The sequence below is a fragment of the Papio anubis genome, chromosome 3, assembly GCF_008728515.1.
Source record: "Papio anubis isolate 15944 chromosome 3, Panubis1.0, whole genome shotgun sequence".
Classification (NCBI taxonomy): Eukaryota; Metazoa; Chordata; class Mammalia; order Primates; family Cercopithecidae; genus Papio; species Papio anubis.
Window position 1 is genome coordinate 85397637 of NC_044978.1, and position 17802 is coordinate 85415438.

The 17802-nt window shown below is 37.7% G+C and overlaps 2 protein-coding genes across 2 annotated transcripts in view; one reads left to right on the plus strand and one right to left on the minus strand.

The window, feature by feature from the left end:
* Window positions 1-17802, plus strand: part of TACR3 (tachykinin receptor 3) — a 104756-nt gene that overhangs the window by 43272 nt on the left and 43682 nt on the right. Inside the window, exons 2-3 of the mRNA XM_003899043.5 lie at window positions 2189-2377; window positions 4228-4378. Of these exons, the coding sequence (XP_003899092.2) occupies window positions 2189-2377; window positions 4228-4378 (340 nt within the window). The remainder of the gene's footprint in view (window positions 1-2188; window positions 2378-4227; window positions 4379-17802) is intronic.
* Window positions 5812-7970, minus strand: CNN2 (calponin 2). Its single transcript, XM_003899044.5, has one exon. The coding sequence runs from the start codon at window positions 7912-7914 to the stop codon at window positions 6985-6987; it is 930 nt and encodes a 309-aa protein (XP_003899093.1). The 5' UTR covers window positions 7915-7970; the 3' UTR covers window positions 5812-6984.

Genomic DNA, 17802 nt, shown 5'->3' on the forward strand with positions numbered 1-17802 from the left:
TTTTTTAAATCTAAGTTTCATGTTTACCTAATAGCTGTTATACATAATGAATTAAGACTATTTTCTTTAGGTAAATAATGACTATAGTTAGTATTAAGAATATTATATAGATAATTTTCACAAAATCTTCTGAAGATTTAATTCTGCCCAGTAGTTATAACAGCAAAGAGTTACAAACATATTGATGAAATATCCTTATTTTAAAATATTTATTCTTAAGGTTAACATTTTTTGGCCTATGCGATATTCATTCTCTGATGAAAGTATTACCTCTGAAAATTTTTCATAAATCAAAATATATTTTATAAACATAAAATGACCAAAAGTAGAATTGAAACAATATAAAGATTGTGTTTTATTAAAATACAGAAATCTAATTGTTTGGTACATATTATTTTTGCCTCTGAACGTTAGCTAGAATTTGGCAATTAGCCATGCTATCTCCAGTTCAAAATTGGAAGTTGCTTCTTTCAGCTATATTGTTACTACCTGTACTAAGTTAATAAAGCATGACTTTACTTACCATGTTTACAGAATTCCTAACTTCCCCAAGAAGTTGCCCTCCAAAAGTCATATTTAAGTGTGCTTTAAGTATACTTTTTAGAAGCTCAAATATATTTTTCCGTTGCAACAGTATTATATGTAGTTACACAGATAGGCACCATGAAGACGTTCATAATGCAGTATGAATTCATTATGAGGTATAACAGGAAGGCATAACCTCAATCAAACTGGATTTATTAATCATGGAAATTCTGAACTTGTCTCTTGCTGCTCTTAAATGGGTTTGTGGACCATATCTTTTATAGGAGTTTCTCATCTTTGTCAAGTATGTGGTATAATCCATATTATTTCTCCAGAATTATATTTTTTAAAGTTAAACATACAGAGGAGACATGAAGGTTTTGAGCTGTGAAACCAGTATTTGTAAGCACTTGTTAAGTGCCTTTCCAATTCCATTCAACAGACATTTATGGATTCTAATGTGTTAGGCACAACACCAAATCATTAATATCTTTCACTTACATCAGAGGTCCCCAGTTCCCCGGGTCAGGGACCAGTACCAGTTCCTGGCCTGTTAGGAACCAGGCTGCACAGCAGGAGGTGAGTGGTGGCTGGTGAGCTAGGGAGCTTCATCTATATTTACTGCCATTCCCCAGTGTTCGCCTTACTGCCTGAGCTCTGCCTCCTGTCAGGTCAGCGGCACTAGATTCTCACAGAGAGCAAAGCCTATTATGAACTGTACGTGCAAAGGATCTAAGTTGAGTGTTCCTTATGAGAACTTAATGTCTGATGACCTGTCACTGTCTCCCATCAACCCCAGATGGGACCGTCTAGTTGCAGGAAAACAAGCTCAGGGCTCCCACTGATTCTACATTATGGTGAGTTGTATAATTATGTTATTATATATTACAATGGAATCACAACAGAAATAAAGTGTGCAATAAATGTAATGCCCTTGAATCATCCCCAAACCATCGCTCCTTCACCCACTGCCAGTTCATGGAAATAACTATGTTCCATAAAACCGATCCTTGGTACCAAAAAGGCTGGGCACCACTGACTTATATCTGTTGATCCTCACTTTACCTCAAGAGATGGGTGTTCTTATTTCGATTTTAAAAATAATAAAGCTGAGGTTCAAAAAGTTCAAACAAGTGTCAGAATAGAATTTGAACCTAGATCTACCTGATTCCTAGACTACGCCATGCTTACCGTTCTACGTTGCCTCTACTCAAGCAGTCCTTATCAACTGGTTTCCCAAAAGAGCAATGACTGTAATTATTGAAACACCTTTGAAATACCTTTGAAACTCCTTTCAAACTGTTATAAAGAAAACCAGGCCGGGCGCGGTGGCTCAAGCCTGTAATCCCAGCACTTTGGGAGGCCGAGACGGGCGGATCACAAGGTCAGGAGATCGAGACCACCCTGGCTAACATGGTGAAACCCCGTCTCTACTAAAAAATACAAAAAACTAGCCGGGCGAGGTGGCGGGCGCCTGTAGTCCCAGCTACTCGGGAGGCTGAGGCAGGAGAATGGCGTAAACCCGGGAGGCGGAGCTTGCAGTGAGCTGAGTTCCGGCCACTGCACTCCAGCCTGGGGGACAGAGTGAGACTCCGTCTCAAAAAAAAAAAAAAAAAAAAAAAAAAGAAAACCAACAAAATGGTTTTGTTTGTTTTTTATATAGGTATATGGCGATTATTGATCCCCTGAAACCCAGACTGTCTGCCACAGCAACCAAGATTGTCATTGGAAGTATTTGGATTCTAGCATTTCTACTTGCCTTCCCTCAATGTCTTTATTCCAAAACCAAAGTCATGCCCGGCCGTACTCTCTGCTTTGTGCAATGGCCAGAAGGTCCCAAACAACATTTCACGTAAGTTAATTCTCTATTATGATTTTCAATTCAGTTTATCAAACACTTAGGAAACTACAGATTAGGAGCAACAATTAAACAAATAAGACAGACATTTCCCCCAGGGTTCATACATTATTTGGAAAAGGAAATATATAAAAATACTGTAATATAGTATTATTTGTATGTGGTCAATAAGTTTGTGTAAGTTACTAAGGTTTTTCATTGGAAATATGAGAATGTCTATGTGGGATGGTACTGGAGAGTTTCCTGATGGAAGTGATAAAAGATAAAAGCAATGTGCAAAGAAGAGCATTGTGTTATTGATTGAGAAATGAGTGAGAAGAAAGAAATCAAAGCCCAAATGTGTTGATTGCTCTTTTAGGGAGCTTAGCTGAACGGAAGGAGCACTCTAGTAAGTTATCTAATTTTATTTTGGTTTGATTTGGTTTATGTTCTTTTGCTTACAAGCAAAAAGCATTAAAAACCTTCAACACTAGATTGAAAAGGAAATATTAATATTATAGTATATGGTAAAATTTGGTTCATATTTTATACCCACCTCAAATCAAGCAAAAAGGAATAATAATGTAATTGTGTAGTTGTTTGCATTTTATTTTTAAATTATAGTCATTTAAATTTTATTTCAATAAAATGCTTATTTTTCTATTTTACTCATCAATTTGTCCCTTTAAAAATAGCAAATGGTGCAAATAATGGTTGTCTTTTAAAGCAGTCATTTTATCTACCTTTGCTCTACCCAAAGTTCAGATTTCTGAACAAAAATATTAAGAAGCACTTATTTAAGGAAAATCAGGCAGCGCATATTAGAAACTGAGTACTATATGCTACTCATTATCATTAATACATCTTAATTGTATGATAATGTTATCATCTTCAAATTATTTGTTGACTGAATTACTTCCTCATTGACTTTAAATCAATACTTAGTAATCTACTGAGAAACGGAAAGGCAAGGATATTTAAGATTCACTTTACAAAGAAAAACCACTGGTATGGAGAAGACTGTTATAACAAACTTCTAAATTACTTTAAAGCTTTCCAAGACAGTGAAATCCACACAAAAGATTGTAAAATTCTATTTGGGCTATTATAATATGGTTTACTCTCCTTTTCCTCTCTAATTGAATTCTTATAATTTTGATTGAAAGCTACTAAATACCAGAATTTAATTTGATAATTTACAGCAGCATACTTCTGGTTTGACTACTATGTCAACATGTTTTGTTTTGTTTTGTTTTGTTTTTACCAAGTTAATAATGCAATCAAATGGACCGTGGCTCTGGAAAATTGCATGTAAATGTCTTTACCTGATTTTTAAAAATTGTAGTAACTTGTGGATTCATTATGGCTCAGAGTATCTACTTACTTTTTTCCTCCCATTTGAATGAAAAACAATTTACGTATGTCTGATGTTGCAGCAATATAGAAGATAGTCCTATATAGCAGAAAATATATGCCAGTTGATTTGTTTATTCTATCCCTTCCCTTTTCCTCCAATGACACATTTAATTAGTTTAGCTAAACAATTACCAAGCAGAATACAAAGCAGTGGAAAGTCGTTCATCCTCAACCTCTAGGCAAGGAGAACATGTGTTTAACTGAGCCCTTCAACCCAGCTATAGTTTTCATATACCAAGTAAAGATTGACAAACGTCAACTGGCAGCATTTGAAACATAAATATAAGTGACAATAGCATGATATTTTGATGGAATTTTGAGATGAATGTATAGAAATAATGTAGAAATAACTCTTGGTAGTTTTAATTATGATTTAAAACTAAGCAAATGCAGTCCCCACTATTTCATTCCAATATGGTTTCAGCATGTGTGTTTCTTATTTTTTGTAGTTACCACATTATCGTCATTATACTGGTGTACTGTTTCCCATTGCTCATCATGGGCATCACATACACCATTGTTGGAATTACTCTCTGGGGAGGAGAAATCCCAGGAGATACCTGTGACAAGTATCATGAGCAGCTAAAGGCCAAAAGAAAGGTACTGGTCCATGTTGTTTACCTAGCATTTGTATAGGTTATGGTACATCAGAAAGAAAAACAATCTAGTCATGGCATGTTAATACAATATGATCTGATGCTCTACTCCTATTTTTAATGTCTTTGTTTTAATTTTTTTCTTTTCTTTTTTTCTTTTGGTTTTGTATAAGTCACTGTCTACATACTACATCAGTTTGCTATATAATAGTTACTTCATTACAGAAATACTTCTTAAAAAGTATCTTTTGTAAAGTATTCTTACTATGCTGAAATTGCTAAAATTTTACCAAATTTCACTATTCCAGTTGATTGTATTTTTGCAACTCTGTCTTTCTTTGTCATTTATTGAAAAGAATGCCTCTGATGTATTCTATAATCTACTCAAAGCTTCTTTTATTCCAGGAATGACATCTCTTCTAGAAAGTCCAATAATTTTCTAATAGATATCTAACTTTCCTCCATCCCCTCTTGTCTCTCTTTATTTCTCTCGCTTTCTCTGTGTGTTCTTTCTCCTGATAAGACATTTTATATATATGCATGATTAAAGGATAAGGATTGTATTAATACTATTCTACAATTTATTGAGTGACATGAAAAAGGCTGTTTCTAATTTACATGAAACAAAAACATCTCTAAAAATATTATGTCTATATTTTACTATGATTATTTTTGTTAAGATTTTTTCTACTACCATTATGCGACTAAATAAGTTAGATTTTTCATAAATATGTGGAGTTAAAAGGAAATACATTCCATCCTTTTCTCCACAGTTGGTATGTACCTAATGCGTCTTGGAGAGGTTTTATCAAAGATAAATGAGTCCTATTGATTATGCCAATGATTATTATTTGTTCCATTTATGACTAATTTATTTACATAGTACTACTAGCAACACATGAACATTTCCTTTAAAAAACACTCAACAGTCTTAAAAACACTTAGCTACAAAAACTCAACAATGATCAATCAGGTTTTAAAAATGCAATTTACAAAATGGATTGCATTTTAATAGTGTGTTTTCTCTGATATTGACAAATAATACTAGACCATATTTATGTTTGGTTAACATTTATAATGATTTCTAGTATCTGAAAACAAAAAGTAAGAATGAGCTTTTCCAGATCAATTTACTCATTTCAGGTTGTACAAAAATGTATCTACTATGTATGTCATTCAACTTTTTTTTTTTTTTTTTTTTGAGACAGAGTCTCGCTCTGTTGCCCAGGCTGGAGTCTTTCAAAAAGCTTTTCTTAAAAATAATGTGCATGAACAACCAAATGGCCTCTGGCACCTACAAATGAATCCTAAAGTGAGGAGAGTTTCAAAAACATGGCCCTCTTACATGAACAGTATCTCTTTCCCCTTTGTAATTTCAACCTGCCTTATATAACATCTCGCTCATGTTGAAAGATACTCTCTTCTTGGGATAATTTCTTTTTTTTTTTTTTTTTTCTCTTCTTACAAACAGAGGTTTTATTGTGTTTGGTCCACAATCATATTTCACATTATCTCATGGAGCAGAGTCCCTGGGTGGGGGTCCCTGTGCAGTACTTGGCGGGGCGTGTGGCCGGGGGAAGATGGAGCAGTATAGCTTGTTGAGACCAGAAAGGAGGAGGGTTGGGGGCTCCTTAAAACCTACTGAGGGGCCGGGCATGGTGACTCACACCTATAATCTCAGCACTTGGGGAGGCCGAGGCGGGTGGATCACATGTGAGGCCAGGAGTTCGAGACCAGCCTGGCCAACATAGAGAAACCCCGTCTCTACTAAAAACACAAAAATTAGCCGGGCGTGGTGGAGCACCTGCAGTCCCAGCTACTCGGGAGGCTGAGGCTGGAGAATCGCTTGAGCCCGGGAGGTGGAGGTGCAGTGAGCCGAGATTGCGCTACTGCACTCTAGCCTGGGTGACAGCCACAACTAAAACAAAACCTACCGAGGCCAGAGTGGGTTGGGGGGCGGGTAGCATGGAGAGGGGATCAGGCTTAGCCCAACAACTCAGAATTTCACTTCCTCCTACAGCCTTCACTTTCCCCACCTGGCCCTGGGGCAGGTCTGAGGGTCTGAGGTCTGTTGGTCCTGGAGAAATCCAGTCACTCGGGAGCTGGAGATATTTAGCATCATGGCCTGGCCCCCTTTCCCAGGTGACTGATTTCCCAGCACCTTCTCCACTGTCCCTGCCCCATTCCTCAGGAATAAAAAGCAAAATGTATTTTTCTTTTGTGAATACTTCCTGAAACTTGCAGAGAAACCACAAACTGCTCAGCTGACAAAAGGGGGAAGAGGCGAGGCAACCAGAAACCTTTGGGAACCAGTTAGTCTCTTCTCCCCAGCACAGCCTGAACGTGCCAGCAGGGACCCTCGCCCTACACGCCCTACACGTATCGGGATATGGCCTTGACCTCCCTCCCCGACAGCCCGGTGGCTCAGCTCTGCGAAGGCCCAAGGCAAAGGGGAAAAAAGCTCTGCTGCCTGATCCCACACTGCCACTCACAGACCCTCGGTTGATTGGCAGCACTGAATCGGCTAAGAAAAAAAACAAAGATGAAAACACAGAAAAACCCAAAAACCCAGACGGGGAGATGATGTGGGAAGAGAGCGTGCTGGGAGCCTCAGTAGCCGGCCTCCTCCTGGTAGTAAGGGGGATATTCAGGGACCTCCCCTGGGTCCGGGCAGTCGCCGGCGCCTGAGGGAGCCCCATCGGCCACTGTGCCTTGTGGGCAATACTTGGGGTCATATATCTGTCGGCCCAGGCCGAAGACCTGGCCGCTCTGGTTGGCGCCCTGCGTGTAGCCCATCTGCAGGGACTTGGAGGAGTTGTCACACTTGTCGGTTCCCAGCTTGGTGTCATAGATGTGCCGCCGTGTCCCGGGAGCCGTCATGCCCACCTGGCTCGCACACTTGTTTGTGCCCACCTGGAGGCTAATGGTCGAGTGGTCCATGGGGGGCAGGATATGGTTCTTGGGGTCATAGAGATGCCTCCTCGTGCCGTACGCGGTCATGCCCGACTGGCTGGCGCATTTGTTGGTGCCCATCTGCAGCCCGATGACACACTGGCCGGCCTTCATGGTGGCGTCATCGAAATTCCGCTCCTGCTTCTCCGAGTACTTGACGCCGATGTCCACCCCGCTCTGCACCCCGTTAGTCTTGGCCTTCCCCGCCAGGGCGAGAAGAGACACCTGCACCTGTGTCATGTTCCCACTCTCAAACAGGTCGTTGGCCTCGAACAGGTCCACGGGGTTCATGCCATAGCTGACCATGGCCTTGATGAAGTTGGACAGGTTTTCTAGCTGGTGCCAGTTCTGCATGGAGCGGTTGATCTTGGGGACGGAGCTCGGCTGTAGCTTGTTCATGAGTGTGCATAAGATAGTTCCGTCCTTCAGGCCTTTCTGGAAGTCGGGGCCGATGGAGAGGCCGGTGAGTCCCTCGATCCAGGTGCGGAGCTCTGCCTCCTTCTGGGGGTCATATTTGGACAGGAGCCGGTTCTTGACCTCGGCGGACAGCCCGTACGAGGCGCCCTTGTTGAACTGCGTGGAGCTCATGGCTGGCTGGCGGGCGGCGGGACGGGGCCGGACGGGACGGGACCTTGGGATAATTTCTTAGTGCTATATCTTAGGTATCATCACAGTAAATAACTGGTGTTATGTTCTGTGTATTTCAGAATAATTTCTCTATAGTACCTGCTTAGTTTCTGTCTTTTATTTCTTTCATATTAGTTCAGATTTTTTTAAACATTTCACTATGCACTCCTAAACAAATTAAAATAAACCCAGTAATTGTAGATTATAGTTTCTCTTCATATGCATGTAATGTTTTTCTAGAAAGAGATAAAAATTTAATCTGAGTGTTTCTTTTATTTTTGAATTCAGTGTCCCAGAGGAAACACAAAGGAAGAGGGATTTTTTTAAAATTTTGTCTCTATATAAATGGTGAGAGTAAGGCAAAACATTTCCTTTTGATTTCATTACTCCACAATTTCAAAGTAGAAATACTAATTCAGACTGGGAGTGTAACCCTTCTAGAATACTTCAAAAAAGTAAGACATTTTAAAGTTCCAGTATATATGTCTTCCTCTTGGTTTGTATTCTAGGCTAAAATAATACGAAATGGCCCTTTATGTCATGGACTTCTCAAATAAATCTCTTTGTCCTTGGATTTCTTTTTACAGTCAGTTATTGGTATGACCGTTGATATCTAGGCACTAATACGCATATTGCTGAAAATAATAAAATTTTAAAATATAGCTGGCTCTTCTCTTAATTTTTTTCTTTTTATCTAAAATCAAAATATTAGTCTGGAATTGTTTACAATACAGCTATTACTAGTAATCATGTTATTTTGGATTTTTTCATATGATTACTTAAAACACAGAAGTTTTACACTGGATGGGCCGTTTATTCATATGTTGTCTCCTAGAGAATACACCTTTGATATTACAGATTGGACATGAGACATTAAAAAAAAGGCTCATGGCTACATGAGTGCAAACTAATCATGACTATTGGGAAAAACCATTCTATACACTACTCTGAGCCAGACTCTTAATTATAAAAGACTACACGGGGTGGAGCAGGATGGTCAAATAGAAGCCTCCACTGATCATCACTCCAGAAGGACACCAATGTAACAACTATCTACACACAAAAAATAATCATTTCATAAGAACCTAAAATCACGAGAGCGCTCACAGTATCTGATTTTAACGTCATATAGCTGAAAGAGACACTGAAGAGTGTAGTAAAGACAGTCTTGAATTGCCAGTGACACCCCCATCCCATCCCCAGCAGCAGCCATGTGGCATGGAGAGAGGATCTGTGCCCTTGGGAGAGAGAGCACACAACAGTTGTTAGACATTGCTTGGAATTCAGTGCTACCCTGTCACAGGAGAAAGCAAAATTGACCTGAATCTAGCTGATGCCTGTGCATAGAGGGAATATTTAATCCAGCCCTAGCCAGACGGGAGTCACCCATCCCATGGGTCAGAAGTTGAGTTCCTCTACGCCTCACCACAGTGGGCTAAAGTCCCCTGGGGCTCTAAATAAACTTTAAATGCAGTATAGGCCACAAAGACTGCAACTCCTACGTGAGTCATAGTGCTGTGCCGGACTCACAACAAGTGAACTTGAGTGGTGCACAACCTACTGAGACATCAGTAGGGCTGACTAAGGGAGTGCACGTACCACCTCCCCACAATCCCAGGCAGCAGGACTCATGGGTTCAAAAGGGACTGGCTCCTTCCACTTGGGAAAGGAGAGGAAAGAGTAAAGAAGACTTTGTTTTGCATCTTGGATACTAGCTCAGCCACAATAAGAGAGGGCACCAGTCAGAGTTATGAGGCTCCCTTTCCAGATTCTAGGTCCAGCATGACATTCCTAGACACAACCTGGACTAGAAGGGAACTCACTGCCTTCAAGGGAAGGACTCAGTGACAGCAAGACCCATCGCTGGCTGACTAAAAAGCCTTTGAGAGCTTGAATAACCAGTGGCAATACCCAGGTAGTACACCATGGGCCTTGGGTGAGCCTGAGACTTGCTAGCTTCAAGTGAGACTCAGCACATTCCTAGCTGTGGTGGCTACAGGGAAAAACACCCTCTGCTTGAGAAAAGCTAAGGGAAAAGTAAAGGGGACTTTGTCTTCCATGTTAAGTAACAGCTTAGCCACAAGGAGGTAGAGCACAAAGTGGGCTCTTAGGGTCTCCGATTACAGACCTTGACACTTGGACAACATTTTTGGACCTACCTGGTCCAGATGGCAGCCCACTGCCCTGAAGGGTGAATCCCAGGCCAGGCAGCATTCACCACAAGCTGACTTAAAACACCTGGGCCTTAAGTGAACATAGGTGGTAGTCTGGCAGTACTCCTTTGGGCCTGTGGCAGTGGTGGCCACAGGAAGGGTCCTCTGCCTTTGAAATGAAGAGGGAAGAAGGGAAACAACTGATTCTTGTGGTTTGAGTGTCAGTTCATCCACAGTACGATAGAACACAAAATAAACTTCTCAGATATTTTACTCTAGTCCCTGACTCCCAGACAGCACCTCTGGACCCACCTAGGAGGAACTCTGGACCCACCAGAACACCTCTGGATCTACCTCTGGAGCTTACCACCCTGAAGGGAAGGACACAAGCCTGGCCGGCTTCGACACCTGCTCATTGTAATAGGCCAGCCTGTAAGCATAGATGGTAGCCAGGTGGTGATTAAAACAGGCTTTGGGTGAACCCCAGTGCTGTGTTTGCTTAATGTGTGACCCAGTGCAGTTCCAGTGGTGGTGACCACAGGCTGCTTGTGTCACCTCAACCAGCTCCAGGTGGCTCAGAACCGGAAAGGGGACTATATTTGGAAGAAAGTGAAGGAAGAGAACAAGAGTCTCTGTCTAGAAATCCAGAGAATTCCTCTGGATCTTATCCAAGACCAACAAGGCAGTATCTCTGTGAGTCTGCAAGAACCCCAGCCCTACTAGGTATGTGGTACACCCTAATGCAGATATGACCTAGATCACAACACCCAAGTCCTTTTGAATATCTAGAAATCCTTCCCAAGAAAGATGGGTCCAAATGGGGCTAGACTGCAAAGACTACAATAAATTACAAACTCTTCAATGCCCAGACACAGACAAACATCCGTGACCATCAAGACCATCCAGGAAAACATGACCTCATGCAATGGACTAAACAAGGCATCAACGACCAATTCTGGAGAAACAAAGATATATGACCTTTCAGACAGAGAATTCTAAACTGCAGTTTTAAGGAAACTCAAAGAAATTCAAGAGGGCACAAAGAAGGAATTCAGAATTCTATCAAATAAATTTAACAAAGAGACTGAAATAATTAAAAAGAATCAAGACAAGCTGCTGGAGTTGAAAAATAGAATTTATATACTAAGGAATGCATTAGTCTTTTAATAGCAGAATTGATCAAACAGAAGAAAGAATTAGTGAGCTTGAAGGCAGGCTATTTGAAAATGTACAGTAAGAGAAAACAAAAGAAAAACAAGGCCAGGCACAGTGGCTCAAGCCTGTAATCCCAGAACTTTGGTAGGCCAAGGTGGGCAGATCATGAGGTCAGGAGATCGAGACCATCCTGGCTAACATGGTGAAACCCCATCTCTACTAAAAATACAAAAAATTAGCTGGGAGTGGTGGTGGGCGCCTGTAGTCCCAGGTACTCAGCAGGCTGAGGCAGGAGAATGGCATGAACCCAGGAGGCAGAGCTAGCAGTAAGCCAAGATGGCCCCACTGCACTCTAGCCTGAGTGACAGAGCAAGACTCTGTCTCAAAAGAAAAAAAAAAAAAAAGAAAGAAAGAAAGAAAAACAAATAAAAAACAATGAAGCATACCTACAGCATCTAGAAAATAGCCTCAAAGGGGCTATGTAATTTATACAAAAATCAAATCTAAACTATGCAACTACTACACAAAAACACTGGGTAAATGATCCAGGACATTGAACTAGGCAAAGAGTTCTTGAGTAATACCCCACAAGCACAGGCAACCAAAACCAAAATAGACAAAAGGAGATCACATCAAGTTAAAAAGCTTTTGTGCAGTAAAGGAAGCAATCAGCAAAGTGAAGAGAAAACCCACAGAATGGGAGAAAATATTTGCAATCTCTCCATCTGACAAGGAGTTAATAACCAGAATATATCAGTAACTCAAACAACTCTGTAGGAAAAAAATTCTAATATTCCTATTAAAAATGGGCAAAGGATCTGAATAGACATTTCTCAAAAGAAGACATACAAATGGCAAACAAGCATAGAAAAGATGCTCAACATCATTGATCATCAAAGAAATGCAATTCCAAACTACAATGAGATATCATTTTACCCCAACTAAAATGGCTTTATTCAAAAGTCAGGCAATCACAAATCCTGGCAAGGATGTGGAGAAAAGGGAACTCTCATATAGTTGATGAGAATGTAAATTAACACAAACACTATGGATAACAGTTTGGAGGTTTCTCAAATAAAAATAAAAATAGCACTATCATATGATCCAGCAATCCCACTCCTAGGTACATAACCAAAAGGAAGGAAATCAGCATGTCAAAGAGACATATCCATTCCCATGTTTATTGCAACATTATTCACAATAGCCAAGACTTGGAAGCAACCTAAATGTCCATCAACAGACGAATGGATAAAGAAAATGTGGTACATATACACAATGGAGTACTTTTCAGCCATAAAAGAATGAGATTCTTTCACTTGCAACAACATGGATGGAACTGGAGGTCACTATGTTAAGTGAAATAAACCAGGCACAGAAAGATGAAGTTTGTATGGTCTCACCTATGTGTGGGAGCTAGAAATGAAAATAATTGAGCTCATGGAGATAGAGAGTAGAAGGAAGGTTCCAGAGGTTGGAAGTGTAGTGGAAAAGTGGGAGTGAAGTGAGGAGTGTTATTGGGTACAAAAATATAGTTCAAAGAATGAATAAGTTCCCATATTATATAGCACAACGGAATGACTACAGTCATCAATAATTTAATCGTATATTTAAAATTACTAAAAGAGTATCATTAGATTGTAATACAAAGAATAAATGCTTGAAGTGATGGATACCCCATCCTGATATGATTATTATACATTGCATGCCTGTATCAAAATGTCTCATGTAACTCATAAATGCATACATCTACTATGTACCCACACAAATAAATAATAAATAATGAAAGACTAGCAGATGCTGATTGAACTCCCAATTACTCGTGTACAAGAATACATAAGAGTTGGAAAAATTTTAGGCTAGTCACCAGCAGACCTTTGTAAATATTGAAGAGCATTGCTTCCATTTCTCTTTCTCCCACTATTTTTAGAAATTGTGGTCAATTTCAAGCCTTGTGAATTATATTCTTTGAAATATAGCCAGTAGAAATATCTCACATTTTTATGTTATATAGAACCTAGCATATTTAAACTTTGAAGTAATATGAAACCTTTAGATAATTTTGGATTAACTACTCCCACTCAATTTTTATTATGCCCTGCCTAAGTAGGAACAGTTTAAAAATAACGACACTGGTTTTAACTAGCACTAGGTAAAAAGACTAAATATTACCCTTGAGAAATAAGTTAATACTTTTAAAAATATTTCCTCACCATTAAAATTAGAGTGTTGAACCTCTTAAATGTAGCTGAGTATTTAACTTAAGAATCCCTATACTTTAAAGAAAAGTATATTCAACTAATTTCAAAATATAGAATATTTTGAAAGCCTAGGCTAAGTTTAGTTCAATTTTTTCAATGATAATTGGTTACTAATCTTGTCAAAGCTCTCCTTCAAGAAATGTGTACTAGTCAATACATTACTATGATATTCAAGTTGGAAATTGAAATTACAATACTTCTATAAATTTTAAGAGAGAATGCTTTCTTAACATTATCCTGTTTGCTGAGAAAGTTATATTAATGCTTACATTCCAATTTGAGAATAATTTAATATCTAGAAAAGGAAACTGAACCTTGTCAACTTTATTCTACTTATTAGTAGATAGTCAAAGATTTTGGCTACCTTTTAAAACGTTGGCTAAAATGCCATGTATGAAAATCATTATTGAAACTATCTGTTTAAAATTATAACAATTATACAACAAAATTTGAAACTTTATGTCTTTACTTAATACACCATACATTGGCATATGAAAAGTTGAATTTTAAATATCTAGTGTTCAACTCACAAACTGACTTAAAACACACTTACAGCTTTAAAAAGCTATTCTAGATTGATAGATCTGATAAGAATCTAAAATTTAATGAATCCTTTGCCTTGCTCTTATTCTGTACTAAAATCAAAGACTGTGTAAGGAGGAAATGAGTAGAGGGGCTAACAGATTTCATATTTAGGATATTTGGTAAAAGAAATTAAATAGACTATTTAATTGTCTTAGTCTTGCCAGTATCATACTGTTTCCTAAGTAAGAAAACTATAGATATCTTCTCAAAGTCATTTGTAATGCTTCTTAGAGTTAGCATCTTATTTATAGCTCACTAAATCCATATGACTACAATTTGAACTCATTCACTTTGGAAACAGAAAATATGTGCTATCCATCTCTTCTACATAGTATTTTCATAGATAAAGACTACTTACATCTTTCCATCTCAGGTTGGAAGAAAATGTAGTCACATTCTCCTATAAATAATTTTAAAATCCTTGGCAATGACAAAATACATCCCAAAATATATGTGTGAGGGAAACAAATGAATTCCTACTGGCATCTTTGAGTAACTATGTGTAACATTGGCCTTATACAACATAAATGCTACAAGACCAATGATTAATTAGCAAGATGGAAAGAGAATAAATTATACTAATCAAGAGTTATATGAATTGGACATAAAACATAATATTTAAATGATTACAATTATAAAATGCATCAATAAGAAAAAAGAAGTGGTGTCTATATAGGGAATGGAAACAATGTGAATAGTTATACTATATCAGATCCACCTTCATTCACCAAAGATAATTTATTACAAATTCCTACTGTGGAAATGGAATAGAGAAAGTTCATCTGAATTCAGGAAAGATGTTTTCTAGTCTTCTGTTAGCATTGTGAATCAGATAAAGAAAAATGAACTGGTTTCAAGTTGCATTAGTATTGGTTCAATGCCAAACCTCCGCATGTGTTGATAAAGAGCATTATCTCCACTTGAAGGAAAGGTTCTAAGAACATGCTGCAAAGCTTTGCCCTCAGTACTAGTATGTTCAAATTTGATCAATAACAAAAATATCAATTCTTGGTCATGAAAGTAATTCTGTAGATACAGACAGACTATTAAATGACTGAATTAGGAACTAGCAAAGCCAAGAGCTCTGTGCCATGTGCATGACAGGTTGTGCATGCAGTGCCTTGGCCCCACAGCTAACTAGAAAGAACAGGGTCGTGGATGTGAAAGATCCTTGTATTCCTGTTCTTGCCCTGTCTAGGAGTAATCTTGGTCAGACGTATTTAACTTTATTATGCCCTGTTTGCTGAAAATTGTGGAGGTTTAAATAAGGTTGTGTGTAGGGAACTTTTGGAATTAAAATTGTGGTTCTAGTGCCTAGCACTGTATCTTTCACACAAGAGGCATTTAGTTCATGTGGATATTTGCCTTTTCTCCTGTCACTGCATATCTTTTCCAATATAAAGAATCTCAAATTGGTTGCAGAACTCATTTCCAGACATTAATGTCTGATTCTCCTTTTTTTCTTTTAATTAAGAATTTGTTCAGATGGCTGTAGATTTTGTCAAGATTTATAGTCAAGATAATTACATTAAAGATAAAATTAGTTTCTAAGTGTCCTAAGGTTTTCTCTGGTTTTCTGTGCATTAATTGTAACAAGAAATATAAATGTCAAATTTCCTGTGGCTATATTCACCACAGTGACAACAGCAGCAACAGCCACAGAGGAAATGGAGTCATTTTCCATTTTTCTTTCTCAGATTAGGCCTGTAAACTAAATCTCTTACTCTTGGAGAATATCCATTATAGCAAGTTGAACCAAGAATTTGATAGCACATTTCTTTCTCTGTGTTTTAGTATTTACATCATATTTTATGCTATTAATCTGAACTTCTGCTTAACAGTTGTCTTCCTTAACTACCCCGCTTAGTGATCGATATAACACAATGTGTACACATTTTCACATTTTTCTAAGAGACAACTGGCTGTGCAGTATCAGCAGTAAATGTTCAAGGTAATTGAAAAACTGCTAAAATGCTGGCTTTGTGAAAAGACTGGAACTTTTGTCTGACTCTTTTTCCATACCAATTTATTTATCTTTATGTACTTTGTTGTAATAAAAAAAAAACTTGAAATTACCCATATGACTTAGACTTCCAATGTTAATACATCATGGAGGTGTTCAAGCTCATATATAATATAGATGTGATTTACCTATTTTTATGTCCCTCTCTCATTTCTACATTTTCAAGTCACATTTCCACTTATTTCCATGCGTCATTCCTTAATAATTTGTCATAATAATTATTGTTATTCATATTATTATTAATCATAAAACCATAATATCTCCTTTTAAAAACTAATGTATTCTTTCTTTTAAAAAGGCATGTTATCATCTTGGTATAAAACTAACGTTTTAATAGTAAGTTTTCTAGGGAAATAAAAGTCAAGAACTAGAAAAAAATTTTAAATTTCTGTTATGTATTATGAAATATCTTCCCAAAAGAGAAAAATATTGTAAGAATTGTATATAGAAATCCATGATTATTTACCAATTATTTTTCATTCAGATATTTTGAGAAAAGTTTTTATTTTGACTAATGAATCAATGAATATCATTAGAATATATCTATCTCATATCATTCTGAAATTATATAAATATTTTAACCCAGCAGTGCATGAAGAAAATGTATGCAATTGGTTCTTTAAAAGCTTTTGCTTAAAAGAAAAATAGCTAAAAACAAAACAAAGTCAGAAAACATCTAAAACTTCTGATGGGCTTGTATAATATTACCATATATACAATTCAACTAGTGTTTCTAACTGAAACAATGAAGCTTAAAGAAAACTAATAGCTCTTTGCTAATTCTAGTAACTTTACCCCATCTCACGGTACAACTTGCAGTCAGGAGAGCCTTCTACATCTGAGTTGTATATTGATTGCCAATACCACATGCTTTAAACCCTTTGATTAAATATTCCTCCTGCTCTCTATATGTGGCAGTAAATGTGAAACATTTTGAAAAGCCTAGAAAAGTTTTTAAAATTTTTTTTTGTGGTTTTCCAGTAGTACTGAAGAAGTGGAAATGATTATTCCACTTCTTAAACCCTTTGATTAAATATTCCTCCTGCTCTCTATGTGTGGCAGTAAATGTGAAACATTTTGAAAAGCCTAGAAAAGTTTTTAAATTTTTTTTTTTTTGTAGTTTTCCAGTAGTACTGAAGAAGTGGAAATGATTATTCCTTTTTAAAAAGATAAGAAAATATAAACATTTAGGATGAAATAGCTAAAGCATTTCAGTGCTTGGCAATCATTTGAAAAAGTTTCTCTATGGATTATCTGCTAATACTACTCATTCTGCAAGTACAAGTTCGGGAGAGATGGAATCAGGTTCAAGCATCATGAATTTCTAGCAGGAAAATGAAACTCAGCATATGAAATCTGTAACAATTGCCATCATTATCAATACTTCATGAAACATACACACAGGCACACACACAATTTAGAATTATGTCAATTATTACAGATTTTATACAACCATTATATAGAGCTTTGACACATATTGTTGTACTCATCCTCACAAAAATCCTAGGAGTGAGGCCTGGTAGACATTGTTATCCCTCATTTAACAAATCAAGAAACTGAAGCTCTGGGACGTGAATGTTGCCCAAACTGACAGGTAGTGCAAGTAGAGTTCCTTCCTACAGAATGCAAAACAACTGTTATCTCTACTATTTTGAACTGCAAAGAATTGGTAGCT